At 39.6% G+C, this 20,381-nt stretch overlaps 1 protein-coding gene across 1 annotated transcript in view; it reads left to right on the plus strand.

Moving 5' to 3' along the window:
* Positions 1-6,538: 6,538 nt before the first annotated feature.
* The window catches only part of AMPH (amphiphysin), a 48,665-nt gene continuing 34,822 nt past the window's right edge, over positions 6,539-20,381 (plus strand). The window contains exons 1-8 of the mRNA XM_067292178.1: positions 6,539-6,556; positions 8,725-8,779; positions 12,292-12,386; positions 14,956-15,051; positions 16,462-16,569; positions 16,943-17,028; positions 18,297-18,372; positions 19,282-19,364. Coding sequence (XP_067148279.1) covers positions 6,539-6,556; positions 8,725-8,779; positions 12,292-12,386; positions 14,956-15,051; positions 16,462-16,569; positions 16,943-17,028; positions 18,297-18,372; positions 19,282-19,364 — 617 coding nt within the window. The remainder of the gene's footprint in view (positions 6,557-8,724; positions 8,780-12,291; positions 12,387-14,955; positions 15,052-16,461; positions 16,570-16,942; positions 17,029-18,296; positions 18,373-19,281; positions 19,365-20,381) is intronic.

Below are 20,381 nucleotides of genomic sequence, written 5' to 3' on the forward strand. Positions count from 1 at the left end.
CAACTGAAAGCAGCAGTCCAAAGATTTTGATTTTGAACAGTAAATAGAACTGATATTTACCTTCCACTTAAATTAAGTTGTAAACAAGAAAACAAGAAATTGCTAATCTTTATTAAAAAAAAAAAAAAAACTTGTGGACCCCATAAGCTCATTTATGACAGATTTTCAGTATAGTGCAAGAAATTTTTCAAAGCTTAGACTTTCCATTCTGCACAGCTAATTTTGAATGTGCAAATCTCTTAATCAACCCTGAAGTTTAGAAAAAGGAAAAAAAAAAAAAAGAAAATCCTGCATGTTTCTCTCTGCTGTGAAAATATCAAGTCCATTGGGGTTTTACCTGAAATTCCATCTCTGTTCTGTTACTCAAGGAATTGTAGCTTACACTTTTTTTTGACAGGAGGTTAAGTAGCAATTTCCATATCCTGAAATGTAAAGACTCTCAGTGCTTGCTTAATTTTTGTGAGAGATCAATATTCTCTTTCATGTCTATGCATGAAATCTCGCATTTACCTCTCATTATTACTTTTTTCCATATGGAGTTGAGATGTCAACAATTAAAATATATTTGGTGTATAAGCACATTAACATTGCGTATTTTATATGCACACACAGATTTACCAGTTACTGTTCCAAAGTAGAAGCCAAAGAAACGTTGTCAGAATAAAGTGTCAAGTGCTGCAGTTGCTCCTTTATAAAATGAGGTAAAAAGGAAGAGCCATTTTTTTGTTCTTCAGCAAGCAGAACCTGCTTCTGTGAATTACTTTATTAAATGCATGCCTTGCAGTAAAAGATACTTCTCTGGTATAATTGTTAGGGGTCCTGAGAAGTTTTATTCTGGCCAGATACTCATTTGCTGCAAGTTTGTTTAGCTTCCTGACAGCTATAGCACAACATTGATTTCAAGATGTTCTTTGGGACAATTAACCTGCATTGAAGCACTGTTTTTGTATTAGCCATGCAGCCGATTTCTTGGAATTCATTAGTGATCCAAGACACCAAAGACGAGATTCACTGCCTACCCACAGGCACTGGATGTGTCTCAGAGTGTCCCACCTGGCCCCTGGTGGCAGCTCCAGAAGTGCATGGCTCTGCCTGCAGTCCTGTTTAGTGGCCACCGGCTCTGCGAAGGCCTCTCAGGTACCTCGTGACATCTCCAGGGCAGCAGACACATGTGTTTCTGCAGCTGAACCCTGCCCCCAGAGGGGCATCAGTTCCACATTGCAACACCTGAACATGGGTGGCTGCGTTTGAGCTCAGGCTATCCAGATGCTTGTGCTGGACTGGGCAGCCTGGTAGGAGGGCCTAGACAGCAACTGTCAGAGCTCTGGGGGCACATGTGGGCCTTGCTGGCCCTGCCCTGCCCCATGTGGGACCCCCACTCACACCCGCCCAGGGGTCCCATTTCAGCTTGGCCCTGGGCACTCAGTCCCTGCCTGAGCCCCATCTCCTGCTGGACCCTGGACCTGGCTTATCCCCTCACTGTATCGGGAGCTGTAGATGAACCCTGTTACCAGCCCCCAGCTCTGCCTGCCTGGCTCAGACCCTGTGGGATGGCACCCCATCGGTGAAGGGGTCTCCCTCAGTTCCTGGCTCGGTCCCCCTCGTGGTGCAGCCCCACTGAGTTGACCAGGTGCCTTGAGGGGCATGAGTCACTCATCTAAATTTTGGCTTCCAACTGCCCTTTCACAAAGTTGAGCGTCTCCCTTAGGACCTGTTGTATTTGCCAGCCCCCTGTGGGTCTCACAGGGTGTCACAAGAGGCGTTAGATGGCTATGTTAAGCGAATGATGTGACTTTAGGATTTTCTGAATTGCTCTCTTGATTCCACTGACTGCACTGACAAGATCTGTGCTGGCTCTAAGGGGAGGTAAAGCAGACAGCTCATGTGTAGGCGGTCACAGGTGTCTTAATCTGGAGCTGAATGAAAGACATGATGAAGAAGGGGAGCTCCAATATGCATTGTAATCACATGAAATTCAATCTGTGTTCTGCAATATCTTCTTTCCTCTGTGTGTTCTTGGGCATCCCATTTATTTATTTGACTATCTTGAAACCCACTTCATGTCCTTCCCTCAGACCCCTTGTTTTATGGATCTCATACATGGTTTTGGAATGGAGACAAGAATTCAGGCAATAAACAAAAATGTGAGCTTTAACATTACTTTGAGTGGGAGATACTACTTCCGATTAGCTGTTATCCAGATTTCCTTAGTTTTCTGTGGAATCCCATACTAAACTGCAGGGCATTCTTGATGCTTGTTAAGCTGCAACATATGTTGCTAAACCAAGTTGATGCCAATGTTGTCCCCCAAAGTAAGCTGGACACTGGAGAACAAAATCTAGACTCTGGTGGGAGGGAGCTTGCTTTCTGCAAGCTCTGGAGTATTTGCAAACTGCATTCGGAGGTAATTTGTCTGATTTTTCAGGAGCAATCCCCAAATGTACTTCAGATACTAGATAAGCCAAATACAGGCAGATACCAGCTGTGCAAATTATTTTGGGGTGGTGGGAGGGGGGAGTCTCTGCTGATAATCATCTCATCCTGGAATGTATGCTTAATAATTATTTCATGACTGAGGGGGCATTTTTTTCCACAAGAAGAGACATGGTGCTCTGATAAATCTCATCTCAGCCTCACTAATTTCCAGTCAGGCAAGATTCCCAGGAATGTGAGGCTCTGTTTTGTCCTATAAATCGATTTCTGAAGAAATGGTCCAGACCCATTCCAACTAATTCCTTACTTCAGCTGAGAGAGTGCGACATCTGATGTTTTGGGGTTTTTTGACTGTGCCTGTTCATTGCTCCAAGTGTAAAGTCTGAACCAGAGTCACTTTGGGCTGGTTTTGATTGCCTGTTGAATACAACCTATTACATCTCTGTTGATTTTAATGACTGTGCTGGTTGTTCTCTGTGAGGATGTGAAGTTGAGTGATGAAGTTCTCTGGCTATTTTTAGAGTAGCCTGCTACAGGTTTCTTCAGGAGTCCTTTGCCATAGCTGACCCTTGAGATAGTTGACATAGCCAGGCTCTGGAGTTCAACACACAGATTGAATGTGATCCAGTTCACACCAACAGTTCCAAGCAGTTTTCTCTTAGACCTGCTACTATATTGCTTATAGATGCAACTATAGTCACAGAGACTCAATTCAGTATTTAGAAAGTCTAACTTGATATTTTATGTGTATAGATTACTTTTAGCCATACACTTGTAGCCTCTGAACTTGGTGTCATTGTACACCCCAAATTTCCATTAAATCCATTAGGCTGGGCCCTTCTTTGGGAATGTGAGTATGCTTGTGGAGAGATGTAACAGGTATGAGGGTAGAATCCTAGCTTAGAGAGTGAGAGGTTTAGCTGTGAGGTACTAGAAACAGAAAGCAAAATGTTTGGGACTCTCTTTAGGGAGGATGCCAAATAGACCAAATTCTCTATGGGTTATTGTCATGCTGCAGGTACGAGAAGGATACCCGTTTAAGCCTCTCGTCATGTTATTTTCTTATCCCAAAGCCTTCCTTTTTGAATTTGTTTATTTTGTGTAGGGTCCATGTCTGAACCAAACAGAGTTGCTTCCGTAAGCAGTAGTCAGAAGCAAAAGAGTAATAAGAGTATGACTTCAGGCATGGAGCTTTCTTATGTGGCTCCTGGGGGGGGGGGGGGGGTGTCACTGCTAACACGGGGCAGCGGATGTTGGTTCTTGCCTTTTTTAGCCCATGTTTTTGGATTAGTCCAAACTGTCTGAGGGGCCTGCGTGATTTCATGCAGTTTCTTTCATCTCACGATGTTACTTTATTACTGGAGCAATGAAGTTATCACTCTTGAGCTTTCTTGGTGACTGGACTACGAATTTGAAGCACTCTCCTGGTAGATACTGGGATTCCAAAAACCTCTGTTTTTCCAGAGCAGTTTACAACCCCAGCTTTTTTCAACTCTTCTTTTTTTTCCTGTGACACACTAGACAAGTAATTCAAAATCCAAGTCTCTGTTAGCTGGTAGAAAGAGAAAAGAAATGTATTTCTTCATGAACAAATTTCCCAAATTTGGGAGACAGTTCTAGGAGCTATAAGGGAGTGAAAAATGTTCAAATAGGGTTGGGGTACAACATTGTACTGTGATATGCAGACATATTTCATACTAAATTATGGATTCATCCCAAAAGCCACTTATATTTTTGAGCTTTTTGTAGTGATATAGTTGTTTATAGTCATTCTTCTGAGTTCCCTAAAAGATGTGTCAGTAAATACTACCTAAAGTGTTTCCAAACAGAATGACAGCCATGCTTTGTTACAGGTAATAACTGCATGTTCCAACAGAGTTTCTGCCAGGTGCTACTTAAAATGCTTTCATCTGAGCTGATTTTTCCCTTGTGTCTTAGTGATGAAATGAAAAAATTGCAGTGTTAGACCTAGAGCTGCATTAATGATTAGCTGTTTTGTATTTATATGGGGCAAATTAGTGAGAGTCAAAAGCATTGTCAATGCCTGGAGCATACAATACTTACTAAAGTGGGGTGATTTGTCTGTTTTTTGGTATTAAGCACTTGTGACACTGACCTTTCCTTTAAAGACGTATTGGGTTTGCATCTTGTATGTGACATGATAGATAAGTCAAACTCTTCTGTTCTGACTGGAAAGCTGCGAATAAATGATACCTGGCAAATAGGTCATCTGATTTCAGCCTTCATGGAGGGCAAAGTGACCCTTATACTCTGCGCAGAAGCAGTGATTTTCCTGATGCATCAGCAAGTGAAAGGTGGTAAGACCCAAACTCTGTTTTTTAGGGTTGTAGTTTTTAAAAGTTTTGGTAGGTCTTTTCAGCCTTTGAGCCAACTGCGCTGTGTCTCTCTGTCTTAATACCTGTGCTCTAAGACATGCCTAAATACTATAAATAAATTAATGAATAACCCCAAAAGACAGTCCTACTGAAAAGGCTCAGTGCTGCCATCAAGGCCGGTAGGATCTGTGGCTGCAGATGACATGACCCTGAGCCACTGAGCCTCCTTGTCTCACCAGGTGCACATCTTTCCTGGATACATAGAACTGACCACATTAATAAGGCTACAGAGCAGAAAAAGGGAGCTGACAGCAGCACCGACTGTATACTACAGTGTTCAAAGTACCAAATTGTTGTTTGGGACATTACTGTGGAGAACTGTATTTTTTTTTTTAGTGAGAGATACTGTTTTGGGTGATCAGCATGCCATCTTGCTCAGATGTATGATATGACAGGATTGCCTGAGAGATCTTTGTTAGTTTATCTGTTGATTTTGACCTGGTGAGCTATGAGCACTGATTTCTGGTGCTGGAGTCTGTTGATAATATGCCCGCTGTTATCAACCAACCTGACTGTGAGAAATCTGCTATTAAGTAAACTCTAGAGACAAATATCAATAGTATTCTTGCATATTATGAAGCTGTGACTCATTTTGCTGTCTCATGTAAACCAAATTCTGAAATGGTACAGGAAGTATCAGTGCTCTTTTGGGAAATCTCATTTCCCAAGAGCACAGCATCTGCAAAACGACACCTACTTTTCATTACCCTTAAAGAAGCTGCACCTCAATTAGCAAAATGGATGGCCTTAATGAAATTACTTGGAGCAATTGTTTCAGAACCACCAGATGCTTCCATCTGACAGACCAGAAGGGAGAGAAAGTTTGGGAGGTGGTTAGCATGGAGAAGGGGAAATATTAAATATGCTTGAAATCTGAAAAACAGTGCTTTTAAACTCAGTATATGACAGTTTGCAAGGTGCGTGGAGTCAGCAATGCAATATTTTCATCCTGTGAGTATTAGTTTCTTAGGTGGTAAGAGTGCATCTGCCTTCACTAATAGTGAGCTTAGTTTAGTAGAATGGGTAGAGCACAGGTGCCTTTCACAGAATTTACTGGACTGAGGACTTCTGATGCAAATTAAAAAATATATATATATATGTATATATGAAGGTCCAATTCTGTTGCCATTGAAGTTGAGAGAATTCAGAAATGGAATGGGAGCTGGCCCATGCCCATGGACCCTTTAGTACTATGTCATACAGCATTTGCTACTGAAGGAACATTCTTATGGCTCTATGTTGTATGGATATTTCAATGGCTTGTGACTTATTAATAACCTAGACTGAGGGAGATTCGTGTTAAAATTATTCTTTTGAATGAATCATGAGAATTTCTAACAGCGCATATGGCAAAATAGTTGCATCGTGTTTTACTGCTTTGACTTTTTCCTCTGTTTTCCTGAGCAGTGGTTGCTGATGACTCGTGGCACTTACCAACCACGATGTACGTCATAGTGTTTTGGGGTACTAGTAGTAAAATTGTGCAATAGCACAGTTATAAACAGCATTTGAGCAGTGTGTGTCCCTGACATGCCTTTTGTTGTGTGCTAGTTATTCTTGGTGACAGAATATCACGTGTATGAATAAATATAGGCCTTTTCCTGGAAATGAGGACTGCTGACAGGGTTCCGAGCCTTCCAACTGCAGTTTTCTTGTTTCCAAAACATCAGAAAATGTTACCATCTGGGAACCTGTTCAGCTGGACGGTGATGAAGAATCTGGTTGCTGTGAGTATCTACTTGTTCCCATTGTTGCCACAAGCTAAGAGGCAATACTCGTGCTCATGCTCAAGGTGTGAATTGGAAAGATAATTCCTATACATTCATGTGGCTTCTCAGAGGACAAGGAGTCCTCCCAGGAGGTTGACACACATAAAAGGGGGACTTCTCTCTTACTTCCACTGTGCGTCCACAGATACTCATCTTCAGATCTTAGAGCAAGAGCTTCTTTCCCCAGGTTCAATATTCTTTCCTCTCTGCCAGTATCGTTCATTTAATGCCTTTCTCCATGGAAAGCAGACAACTTCTGTCATCCTCCGCCTCCCATTCTATCACCAACAGAAGTAGAAAAAAGTCCTCTTCTAAAGTGGGTTAGGATGATACTGTGTTATGTAGGATGCTATAATGTGTTGTTATGATAGAATGGCAATTTGTATTAGGCGGTGTGAAGATGTGTTGTATTGGGTTTTTTGTTCTTTTTTGTTTTGTTTGTTTAATTGGACACAACAGCAAGCTACCACTACCCCTTAGAGCTTACCCTTTGTTGTGTTGTGAGTGCTGATGCTCAAGGGTTCGGGATTCCACTGATTCCCACCCCAGGTGCTTGCCTGGCCCTACCTTGGTGTGTAGCGGTGATCCCAAAGCAAAGGAAGGGTTTGCCTTTCCTTAAAGCATCAAATATGTCCAAAACCAGAGACAGAATGGTGGGCTGGATGCATAAAGTGGATTCAGCCTGCTTTCTAAGCCTGCTTGGGCACCTTTGCCTGTGAAATTCCTTAATATTTCCAAGGCCTTAGAATACTGGTAATATCTGTGCTCTCCCTTGTTCTCTTCTTACAGTACATTGTAATTTGGGGCTTTTGCTCTTCAGTTCTAGAGGCCTTCAGTTCCCAGCAGGGAGTTGGGAGAGGCGTGTGAGTTTGGGAGATGTAGTATGCATATTGCAATGTGTGCCCTGGTTAGGCAAGTGGTTATTTTTGGAGAACCACCGCTTGAATTTAATGTGATTGCAGGCAGATGGATCTTAAGACCCAGCTAGTCTCTTTCAATCTGAATTTCTCGTGATCCTCTCTGTTTGAACACTCTGAGCATTGCTGTCACTAATGGCAAATCCTTCGCTGATGGGCAAAGTCTTTTGACTTCAGCAGAGTTTTAACACTTATACCAGTTGAGACTCTGCTTCCTAAATATTAACACAGGCACCCTTTTGAGGTTTAACTTTCGAATGAGAAATATAAGAAAAATTCCAAGGTGTTCTCTTGAATATTGCAGCTGATTTTTCCATATGGTGTAGCTCTGTGTAAGAAAGGTAACCACAAACGAATATTCCTGTAGTTTCCAGAAATTTAAATAAATAAACTGGAGGATATTAGGTACCAATAGACACAGAGGATTTCCAAATTCTTCAGGCTATTGAAAGTGTCCTAGAGAACAGCTTTTTAGCCATAATGTATGTCCCATAATGTAGCACAAATTTTTTTGCAAATACTTTTTTGCAAGTACAAGCTGTGATATGGTCATAGATAAAGTAAAACAACCTATTGATATAAAACAAAGAAAGATCACTTTAATATATTTGCCAAGGAAAGAGTTGAGATTTCATGGCAGACTGCACTTGCCAAGCTAAACGAAATAACTATTTTAACACTATTGTTTTTACAGTTATTTACCAAATATTTGAAAATCTAAAATATTATGAAAACTGTTTGTCAAACTAGTAAGCCATTTATGTAAGTGCCTATATCTTCATCCAGTCCAAACTGGCCTAATTTGAGTGGTTTCCAAAGCAGGTGGAGCAGTCTTAATTGTACTACTTTTGAGTTTCATGTTAGGACATTGGCCAGGCTGACTTGATGTTGGCCAGACTGGAACTTGGCTGTAAAATCTACCTGTCTTTGACTGGGATGCTTCCCTCTGTAAAGAGCTGAACTAAAACCAGAAACTTTAGCCCAAAGTTACACTATGTGTAGCATCTTGCACAGGCCACCTTTTCTATGTGAACCTGTGTATGCACCTGCAGCAAGTATGTTTGAAATGCTTGCAAGTGACTTTATTCATCAGATAGCTTGTGAAATAGCTTTTTATTGTTAAGCTTGACATACTACATGTATGTTTTAAGGCATATATTATAAGTGAAATGTGTTTTCATTTTTTTGCATTTTTTTCTTTTTTTCCAGGCAGAGGGTTCCAGGCTCCAGAGAGAACTGAGAGGATATTTAGCTGCCATCAAAGGTGAATTTTAAGTCATGTTTCCACAAAGCAAACTTTTTTTTAAAATTGAAACAAATAGGCTTGTTTAAAGTCTGCCAAGACAAATACAAATAATATTGCTTTTGTAATTAGTAGACCATATTTCTGTTTTGGATCTGGTGTAGGCACTGCAGTCTATTCCTACATTTTCTGCAGCTTTGACCTCAACTCATGGGCATACAATTTTGCATGCATGGCTCTTCCTGGGCTGTGCTGTGTGTGCAGGACTGCTGCCCAGGTTCTCACATGTTGCATGCATGTTGAGCACCAGTGAAATCTGCACATGTTGTGGTGTTCACCTTTGCAAATGCTAGAAAAAGAAATACTCCATGCAAGACAGGGTTGCAAGCAGACTGTGTTATCTCCACGACTGTAACATTTCTAGGTATTGCTAGTCGGATGGTAAATCTCCTGCTGAGATGCTGTAATTTCTTGTGTATTTCTGACTGCTGAGTCCAAAATTGGTTTATTTTTTTAAAAAGTTTGAAAATAGAATGCTTTTGATACTACACTGAAGAACCAGTAATGGTTTGCCAAAAAAAAAAAAACCCAAAAACCCCTTAGAAATCACTGTGTCACTCACTGTCATAATAAAGCTTCAGCAGCTATTGCCAGGCAGGGTAGCTCTTTTTGATGGGAGTTATAAAACAGGGATCAAAGCAGTAGGTTAGTGTCTTTGTTTATTATTTGCTGGATGGACTGAGCAATGAAAATTCTCTACCAGACGTGAGGTGTTTCTCCTTGCAGGAATAAGCACGGAGTCTTTCATGCTTGGAGGAAATTTCAGCATCTTTTTTTTTTTTTTTTTTTTTTTTTTTTTTTTTTTTTTGAAACTTATCGGATGCTGATTTACATTCCTATTTTTCGGTCGTCCCCTTTCCCACAGCGGCTGTCAGCTGTGTGCATAGTCAGAAGCAGTGTGATGAGGCTGTTTTGTTGGCCAGATGGCTTCTCTATCCTGTAGGCTGACTGTTTACATGGTGGTATGATTTCTGTGTTGGTGACAACAATCCTCCTCTCCCCCCCCTTCCTCCCCCCCCTTCCTCCCCCCCCCTTAAGCAGATATAGGCCTGAGTTGTGTAGTATTCAAAAGCAGAAGTCTGTACAGGCAAAGGTGCTCTACCTGAAGCTGATCTGTGGCTGAGCTGAATGCAAACTACAAGAGAGATTAGAGAGAAGCTCAGCTGGCGCACCTGCCACAGGAACATATGTTGCAGGTTTAGTCTGCAATGTACTGAAGAGCAGAAGTACAGGTATCAGAAAGGATCAAGTAGGAGCAAGGATATGTGAGCCATCCCCTTCCAAGCAGGCAGAATAAAAGCATAAAGCATAGCAATACTATATTGGTTTTGCCTTACCTGCAGAATTGATTTAATTTGCAGAGGCATTGAAGAAGATTTTAAATGAGTCCTACCTGGAAAAAAATGTGAAGATCATCTGCATTTCAGTGTGATCTGGTATATTCTAGACAAAACCTCCTCTCTCCAGGAACCCTTTCTTAGCTAGAGATTTGTTGTCCTAAGCATTATGCACAGAGGAGAGGAGGAAGAAATGTGCCTTACGTCCTTATAAGCTATACAAATTCTATGGACTGAGTTCTGTCTTTAAAAGGATCTGCAAGACAATCCAAGAAAAAGTCAAATGTTCTTTTTTTTTGGGACAACACCTATTGATTTAAGGGTAACAGCTTGTGCTTTCTGCACACCAGACTTTGTACATTTTCTCCCTCTTACCCATGCCATTTTCTCCCTTGAAACCAAGGTCCAAGAACAGCTGTTTACTTCCAGCTTTTTCCTTAACTATTTTTGCCTGTCCTACCCATTCCATAGACCACTGTTTTTATACTGGGAGGTGTACCCTTTTGCTTTTCTTTTCCCGTCCTATCTTGTGTGTGTGTTTTGGAGTGCATAGTACGATAGTTGCTGAGTAGGTCAAAACTGCTCACTCCAGACATTCCAGTTTCAAGTTAATTCTCTTCTCTTTCTAGACATTTATTCATGCAGAAAAGAGATATGTCAATGTTATTTCTAAATCCAGCCAATGAGCAGTTAAATCTGAAGATCACACTAGAGATATTTTCAAGACAGCACAGATGTGCTGCAGCAAGCAGACTTTGGCTGGGGAAAAATGTGCTTAAAAAGAATAGTTACTGCTAGGTCAAAACATTATTTTTAGCAGTCAATGTTGTTGTTGAGATTTTGCAAGGAAGTTGAGATAGTTGTCTGTCATTTTAAAATGACTGCTTCTGAACTGACACTTGACATCTTCTTAGGTGTGGTCGGGTTTTCTTTTTTTTATTGGATTCAGAATTACGTTCACCATCGAATGTGTTCCTGCTCTAGCAAAACAGAAAGGCAAACCCCAGCGCCTTCACTGAGGGCAGCAGTTTATTCACTGGGATCAAAGTGGTCTCACTGAAGAAAGATTTAGGCTCTCTCTAGTACTATCATGGAATCTACTTGATATTTAAGTCATTTTAGGTGGAAAGAAAGTCGTATCTTTTGCATGTTAGAGACAAGATAACCATTGCCAGTCCCTTTTCTTCTTTCACCTGTAGTGTCATGGGTTTCAGAGGTGACTGATCCAGTTTGGTTCAGCACAATTCTCTGTAGACACTATCCTGTTACAAGTGGAAGTAGGTACTAGGATCCACGTACTTCTAACCCTGCTGGGTCAGCATGCAAGATATTCATTCTTTGTAAAATCATGTCCGTTACAGTCCACTTTGCAGGTTCAGACATCTTGTTTGCCTGGACCTGAAGACGTGGCCTCAGCTCTTGCCAGTCTCACTCCTTTGCTTCATTATTTATGTAGTTTTATTTTGCCGTCATTATTGTGGGCCCTCATGGGAATGGCATAATGAGAAAGGAAGGACCCCAAGAGCAGCAAACCTCTTTTTTCTTAACAACTCTCACTTTACACATGCAAGCTCCTGAGATTTCAGTATCTTTGAAAACAAGCAAATGAAGTCCTGAGACATGTTCAGCCTTTGTGCGACCTCTCCCCTTTTGGCGACCATTTTTGTTTGGAGCAGATCCATTCTGGCTTCTCTCCAAAGTCCTTTTTTCTAGATGCCATTTCCTCTAAATGTCTGCCATCTCAGTCATGCCATCTAGGAGATGCCTCATCCTCCATGCAAGTAGGCGTTAGTACTCAGTATGAATCTGGTTGGAAACTATTCTGCAGGATGGAAGAGATGAGAGTAACTGAAGGCAGAAACTCAGGATTGCTCTTTGATTGGCTTCTTGATGATAATCTTTCAATGAGGTATTAAATGTCTGTAGTAAATACGGGTTAATTCTCCAATGGGGAAAATTTCTTGTTCACTTTGGGGAGTTGCGTGAACACAAAGGTTTTGTTTCAGCTCTTGAAAACTGTATTCTAAACATGCTAGAGGGAATAGTATAGGGAGTATAAGTGGGTTGAAAAAAAGATGTTTATCAACTGTTTCTTGTTGTTTGCGGTTATGTATTTTTTTTTCTGTCAAATTACAGGGATGCAAGATGCCTCGAAGAAGCTTACAGAGTCCCTTCATGAAGTATATGAGCCAGACTGGTATGGACGAGAAGATGTGAAAATGATTGGAGAGGTAAAAAGTGTGGAAAGAGGAAAAAATATTCTGGCCACAAGTAGATTGATCTGAGCTGCTGAGGAGAAGTATAGGTCTGCAGTTTCCCTGAATTCTTTGTTGTGTGTTAAATGATGCTGTTTCAGCAAGTAAATTACTGGTCTTGTGAAACGCACCTCCTGCTGAGCCAATGCTCCATTTGCAATATCTGTTTTACAAACTAGCTGTATCAAAATAAATTTTAAAAATAATTACTGAAAAATGAAAATAGTGTTGGTCACCTCAAGGCCTTTTTTTTCTTTTCTGCCTCTGGCTTAAGACTTGCATGTTTCTACTAGGCTGACATAACCTTCCACTGAGGTTAGCATCAATGTGAGCAGAATCAGTCCTGAAAGAAGATGACTGACAAATTTGTAGAAGCTATCTATCTAGAGTTTGAGGCCAAATGAGGCTTGTAGGCTGGTGTTCATTTTGGCATACCTTTCTTAGGTTTCTCCAGTGACTGGAGAAGGCTAGGTTTTTCTAGAGGATGCTGCAGGAGTCTAACTTTAGGAGCTCTGAACTGCCTTCCTAGAGTAAACAGCCTTAATTCTGAAGGAAGTCTGTCAGCAAATGTATTGGCAGTGACAAGAAAGTGCAAGCTGTTATCACTGTAGCTTGTGCCCACCTGGCATTCAGTGTGGGAGGCCTTATGGAAAAAATAATTAACACGAAACTGGAAGGCAGAGCAGTTGTCTAAAAACTGCCTAATGATTGCTTTTCTTCCCTGTGGTTGCTCTCCTCTTCCCTCCCCTGCTGCTGAAGGCATGATGTGTTTTTGATTTTAAATGCACCCAACTTCCAAACCATGTAAGTGAAGATACCACACCATTTATATCCTCGTAATTTCACTGCCTGGGAGATCTCCTGCTGCAACTCGCTGTAGCACCTCATCTTGTATCTGTAGACTACTAGATTTTATACTTGGCAATTTATAATTGTGTATGAAAGGGCCTTTGGCCCTTCATTTCCATTCAATGTAGGGATAAATGTTAGATGTGCATCTTCATCAAAGGAGATTCATGTGGGAATCTCTGCTCCTAAATTCTTCCCAGTATAATTGCAAGTGTAGATTTATGTATCCTTAACAGTACAGTTCAAAATAATTATGTATTTATCCAGCCTAGGCTATAAGTGCTCATGCCAAAACTGCTCCACCTAAATGACCTTGTTCTGTATGTTAGGAAAGAAAATGGCTTGAAGGACTCTACAGCACTGTTTTGAGTCCCCTTAGCTTTCAGAAAATCTCTATGATTTTAATTTGTCTAAAATATGTATCAACAAGGTACAAAGGCAAATGTGCAGCCCTGACGCTTGTTTGATCTGATGTAATGCTGTACTGCTCTCTAGACCACTGTGATTAAATATTATGTTAATAAATGAGGGGTTTTTTAAGCATGATTAATGGATTGTGATAATTCATTAGAGATTGTGTTAGGGTAGAAAATGAATGAACTAAACGCTGGTATCACACAGCTTTTATAATATGCCCTGTAGTAGCTCCTGATAAACAAACAGCATGGAATAGCTTTCAAGACTTGCCCGTGAGGATAACGGCCCTGCAAAGCAATGTTCACCCCCTTCAGCCTCCCTCCCATCAAAGGGAGTATCAATCATTTTGATATGTGCAAAGAAAAGAAGGGCTGTGACGTTTAACACTTGCTAATGACTTGCTTGACAGGGAACCAAGGACCTCCAGTACAGTGTTGCAGCAACAGTATTTTGCTTCTGGCAAGAAATCTTAACCCTGCTCACCGTGTGGTCCTCCTCACATCAACTGCATTACCATGCTCTTAACCAGAAAATTACAAAGAATGTCTCCTGGTGATTATCCCTGAGCTGCAAAGAGGACTGGGGAAAACCACTGTGGCTTCTTGGAGGATTTTGTTTGTTTTGCCTGTTGATGTAGGCATGGTTCAGCTCTGGAATCTCAGTTCTCTAGTGGTCTGAGGTAGAGCTTTGTAAGCCAGCCGTTTCATCTAATGCCTCTTGATGACCCAAAACTTATGGGATGGAAAGACAGAGCTTTCTTAGGACAGATCTTAACAGCCTTTATTTTAAAAATGAACAAATAAAGCTAAGCTTATAAATCCTTGTAATTGATGGGAAGCTCACTTTATTTTATTTGCTGTTTTTATTTTTAGTTGTACTTTTCTTCCTCTGTAAGGAAGCTTGTCATCAAGCAACATCCTTATGTGTAAGAATTGGAGCAGCTTCAGTTTCCACATTTGTGACCTTCTAGAATCTGAAATTCTGAGGAAGATGTTTAATCCATGATATTCAAATTTTCAAATAGAAGCTAATATTTGAAAGAATGAAAAAACAAACCATTTATTAAACAAATCTTCTTTTATTGTGAATTAAAAGTTGCAATGTCAAGTTTGTTTGTTTTTTTTATTTACTTTATAACTGCATTCTGAGGCAATGCCATAAAGAACATAACAAAACTTTAGAAAGATTAAGCTTTGCCATTTACATTTGTATTTCCTCTTAGTCTGGAGTAGAATTAAACTACTAAGTGTATTTCTCTCTTTCCATCTGCTTTTTACAGAAATGTGATGAACTTTGGGAAGACTTCCATCAAAAACTGGTGGATGGGTCGTTGTTGACCTTGGATACATATCTAGGACAATTTCCTGATATCAAAGTACAGTAATGCTTTCCTGTAATGGAGAATTTGTAAATATTACTAGTTACTGTTGAGTCATAAAAAAATAAAGTGAGATTAAAAAAAAGGGGGAGCACAGAGGGAGTCAATTCTTCTCTGCAATGTAAAACATCTTGTTCTGTAAGCAATGCCCTGGAATCAGGCTGTACTGATTTTTTCCAAGTGAACAAAAATGATCTCCATGCAGTAATGGTTGGAAGTAAATTAACCTTTGTATATCAGAATTTTATAATGTTTTTTCCTGCTCCTATTTGGTATGAGACATAGTTCTCACTGACTTCAGCAGGGCTGAATTAAGCTCCTCAGCCATCAAAATGCCAGACAAATTGCAACATTAAGAGGAAGTCTTCTGTTATTGGCTAGATGCACCCGTGGGTGTTTAAATGTCTTTGTGTTATCTGAAACATGGTCCCTGTAATTTAATCAGTTCTGAAAAGTTTTTGCAGTACATATCAGGAGAGATTGTTATGCAAATTCTAGCTTCTCCCAGATGCCTGGCTGGTGTACAGTCAAGAGAGATGGTTGTTAAGATGAAATGTTTGGGGGTAAAGAATCATTACTGGTGAGAGGAAGATACTTTTATACTTGGGTGTGGCTGCCTGGGCGCAAATGGAAATTCCTTGTGATGCAGTGATTTATAATTGAGTAGGTATCACACAGTTATCCCTATCTATCGTTTTAATTTTATTACTTTATTATTTATAAATCCTAACATTACTGACATTCATACTTGCTCCTAAGTGAAATTGTGCTTGTGCCCTCTCAGCATGTGATCCACAGCATCATAAAGATGAATTCATATTCATATATGAATGGATATTCATAATATCCAGCTTTGTAAAGTTAGGGCATTTCAAAGGACTTTTTATAATTTTGATTAGTTGTAAGAGAAGTAGAGCAGGTAAGTTAGAATTCCTATGACATGTTAGAACTCAATTTGTCTCAGTTATGTGTCAAAGCAGCTACACTGAGAAGTGCATTTTGAGCGTTCTTCCTACTCCAGAAAAAAATATATGCTAATTATTCGTTAATTTTGCTGCCATATATAAGGGAAAAAGACCATGTTACTGTGAGTTTAACAAGTCCATTTATACTGGAGAATGAGGGAAGTCTTGCATAACATTGCTCTCTGACTTCTGCAGTCTGTAAGCCCTACACTCACAGAAAGCCCTTCCAAATCATCTGTAAACGGGTTCCTTATTTAAAATAAGGTGATTAGTTTGTCTCTTTTACCATGCCGATGTTCCTATATGATATGATAATGTCAGATGTGAATTGCAGGTGAGAGAGAATAAAAACATGTCAAAAAGCTAAATGAAAACATAGATAAAATAACTTTTAAGAAAAATGCCAATTGTGCTGTCTTTGCTTTTTTCTACCTCTGTACAGACTCGCATTGCGAAGCGAAGCAGAAAGCTAGTGGACTACGACAGTGCGAGGCATCATCTAGAAGCCCTGCAGAGCTCAAAAAGAAAAGACGAAGGCAGAATTACCAAGGTAGCACACTCGGAAGTATGCTGGCAGAAGATTTTTGGAGCTTGGGTGGAATTCATTTCTATGCAGAGGCCTGGCACAAAGTTTTCTTCTTTCCTCTTTCAGAAGTAGAAATATCTCTAAGCATAAATGGATATTAAGTATTGTGGTGGATCAGAAAGAGAACACTCAGCCTCTTGCAGGAGAGAGTCCTGTTTGAGGCCTGACTTTCTCACTTCTGGGCCTTAGGGAACAGCAAGTCCTGTGTTGGTCTTTGTTATGGGTGTGAGTTGTATCTTTTGTTAATAATAATAATAATAATAAAGAGAACAGGTCTGCCAGGTTTTGCTGTGTCTTACAGTGATTACAGAAGCCAATCTGTTTCCTTTTGTTTTAGGCAGAAGAAGAGTTTCAAAAAGCACAGAAAGTGTTTGAAGAGTTTAACAGTGATTTACAAGAAGAATTGCCATCTCTGTGGTCACGGTAAGGCTAGGCAGATATTGTCTGGAAGGGCTAGAAGGAGACTAAGGAATGGGAACTGGCAGACTTTAATGAGCTGGCTGAAAATGGTTTAATAGCTCCTTGCAGATCCCATCCATCATCTTTTTGATAGAATAAAAGAGAAAATGCCTGAACCTGATCCAAAATTATATTTATTTCTCACTATATTTATACTTATTTCTATCAGTATATCTTGGCACTTAAGATTCTTTATCATGTCATCATTCTAAGGTGCAAGAAGGTTTTTTTTTTTTATGGATAAAGAACTGTGGCAGAGCACAGAATGGCAGGGCATGACTAAAATGCTCTGCTTCTATCACCTTTCTCAGAAACCTGGTGGGGATGCCTCATCCTTTCAAGGAAAAAAAGGCCACTTGTTAGTATAATGGATCAGATATTTGCACTGTCAAAAGTAACCATAGAGAGCAGCCACAGGATGTTCTAGAAAATTTGGAATGTCTCAATTTGTAGGTCATTTGTCTGTAAGAAGTACCAAAGCAAAGAATATATAAAGATTTTATGGCAATTCTTTCCCAGCTCCTATAAAATACTACCAAAGTAGTATAAGAAAGGAAAAATAATATTCCTTTTTAACTACTTCAGAATATACATTGGAGTTTTACACTAAATATGTCTATGATGTAGGAGCACTTGATGACATAGGTCCTTCATTTGGGATGTGTTATCATGGATTGTGTTTTTACAGAAAAGGGAGATAAAATGAGCAGGAGAACAAAAATGATAGAAAACAAGCATCTCATTAGTGTGCTATGTTCTTTAACAAATGACATGCTGGAATCAGTGTATTGTGAGTCACTGATATATCCTTTGTCTTCTCTATCTCTCTAAATTGATTCTTGTTAACTGTGAGATCAAGAGAAGGTTTTCTTGATGTGTTCCTGACTACTGCTGCTTAGCACTTCAACATATTTGTTTTATGAGCTTACTAAAAGTAAGACTGCATATGAATGATTTGGAGTAAATACCCTTTTGTTTAAATATGTCTGTTGCCCACTAACTAGTCTCAGTGAAAGATAGAGTTTAATTTGAGCAAGAGTTTAGAAAGCAAATGGTTTCAGAGTCCTATCTTTGGTTATTACAATTTTGACATTCAATCCAATTGTTTGCTTTGCTGAGATTAATAGTAAAGAATGCTGCTTGTAGTCTGAAAAAATGAATTACTCTTCCCTTGTGGCCCTCTCACCCCCATCTTTTATTCTCTTTTCCTTTCTCTGTGGCATCCTTTGTAGACGAGTTGGCTTCTATGTGAATACCTTCAAAAATGTATCCAGCCTTGAAGCCAAGTTTCATAAGGAAATAGCTTTGGTGAGTAAAAATGAATCACTTGTGTATACTATATTATGTGATGTACATAACAGCAAATGATTGTCTTGAAACAAAGCAGTAAAAATCTGGGAGAACCACATCTAAACACTTGTCCTAGCTCCAGATTTGTAGCATAACCTTCCCATTGGTTTCTAACTCCTCTTTTTTGTATTCTCCTTAAGGAAACAGCAGCCCATACACTCTTGGATTAAAGTGCATTATCAATTGTAGCAGTAAATTCACTTTCTATTTTGATACTTTCTCCATCTCATGACACTGTTGTCTTCAATATTATTTCTATGTCCAATTACTAAGCATCTCATTGCTTTAACCAGTCCTGGATAAATGTGTCAAGATCCCCTTCAAGGCCTTTACATACATGGTCAGCAGTGCAGCATTATACCTGTGATTATTGGGCAAATGCAACAATTTCTGTAAGGATCCTATGAATGTATTAAATGCCTCACTAGGTGAAAGTGTATTATCCATAGTAACCTAGTAAACTTATAGGAACTAAAATGGAGAACTCACTTGACTGAAGTCCCATGTAAGTCAGGATCAGATTTGTGAGGAAAGAATAGGAATCTTCTCTCCTACTCACATTGCTTCAGACCTCAGGTAACCCACTTCATCAGAGAGCAGACAGCTGTGAGTCCCACTTACAAACTTGTTCTCTGAAATCCAGCTTGTTTTTGAAGAACTGCTGCCATCTTTGAGAAAGTTTCTATGGATTTTGATAGGTTTTTGATAGTTTGGCTCTTAATAAACATAGCGCTGAGTTATATTTTTGGAAGGATCTATACCATTTTAAAGAAATCAGAGCAGTTACTAGACCAGACTTACCACCTATGTTTTTAATCACAGCTGTAATACATCATCTAAATTTAAGCAAGTGTTTTGTCTTCTCAGCTATGTCACAAACTATATGAAGTGATGATGAAGCTGGGAGATCAGCACGCAGACAAGGCCTTCACCATCCAAGGGGCACCCAGGTGAATTTGTTGAATTGTTTAATAAATTGCCTTGCAATTCAGCATAGGTGGTAATCAGCTGCAGCATGTGTAATGGTTGCTGTACAATATGGTTGCTGGGTCTGTTTGTTCAGGAAGTTAGAGGGATACCTTGGGTGAAGGAGATGAGTAAAGGTATAAAACTTCCTTAATTACCCACTTTTTTGTCCTTTCCAAAAGGAATCAAGGCCAGATTTGCAGCTATTGCCATTTAGCCTAATTCACTGCAGAATATTACATCAGTTTGCAGCAGCTAAGTATCTAGCCCATTTATTCTTAGATGCTTAGTCTACAGCAAAGTTGCTAACTCTTATGACTTTTTTTTAAAGCGTTGAAGTAATAGATGTGTTCTTAGCTCCTAAAGGCATATGATTAGGTGAGAATCCTAACTTTAACTCAGCTTTTCTCTCTTGTGCTTGTGGGGAAAAGTCAGGAAAAGTGATCTGAGTGGATCATAAAAGCGGAAAAGCTGAAGTGAAAAGAATGTCACTAAATGCTGTATTTTAAATTACTTTCAAGAGGAATCTTATTTTGTCTTTAAAAAGAAAAAGACTTAAAATGAAATGTGCTTTCCTTAAGGTCAGTGTATGCCAGTGCAGTGTTTCTGATTTTCACTTGCAAGCAGCATAGCCTTTCTACTGGAATTTGATCTCTTTGCTTCTGTAATAGCAGTAGGCAAAAAAAGTTCAAAGTATGAAAGGGTGGCACTTATCAAAACACAATGACATTTAGTGTGAATATCTAAATCCTGAATTTCCATCCAATCCCAGCTGGTCCAGAAGTAATCAGCACAATATTCTGGCCTTTGCTAATTGCCCTCAAACCAGAGTCAGATTAGCAGCCATTAAGACTGACCCTAAAAAATAGCATCTGCCTCAAACATATGGCTGACATTTCTCCTTTTGTTTCCATCTCACTCTGAAAGGGCAAAAATAAAATATTGAAATTTCCAACATAATATAAAATTTAGAACTATTTTATAAAGAACTTATCCAAAAT

The sequence above is a fragment of the Apteryx mantelli genome, chromosome 2 (assembly GCF_036417845.1).
Source record: "Apteryx mantelli isolate bAptMan1 chromosome 2, bAptMan1.hap1, whole genome shotgun sequence".
In the NCBI taxonomy this organism is placed as follows: Eukaryota; Metazoa; Chordata; class Aves; order Apterygiformes; family Apterygidae; genus Apteryx; species Apteryx mantelli.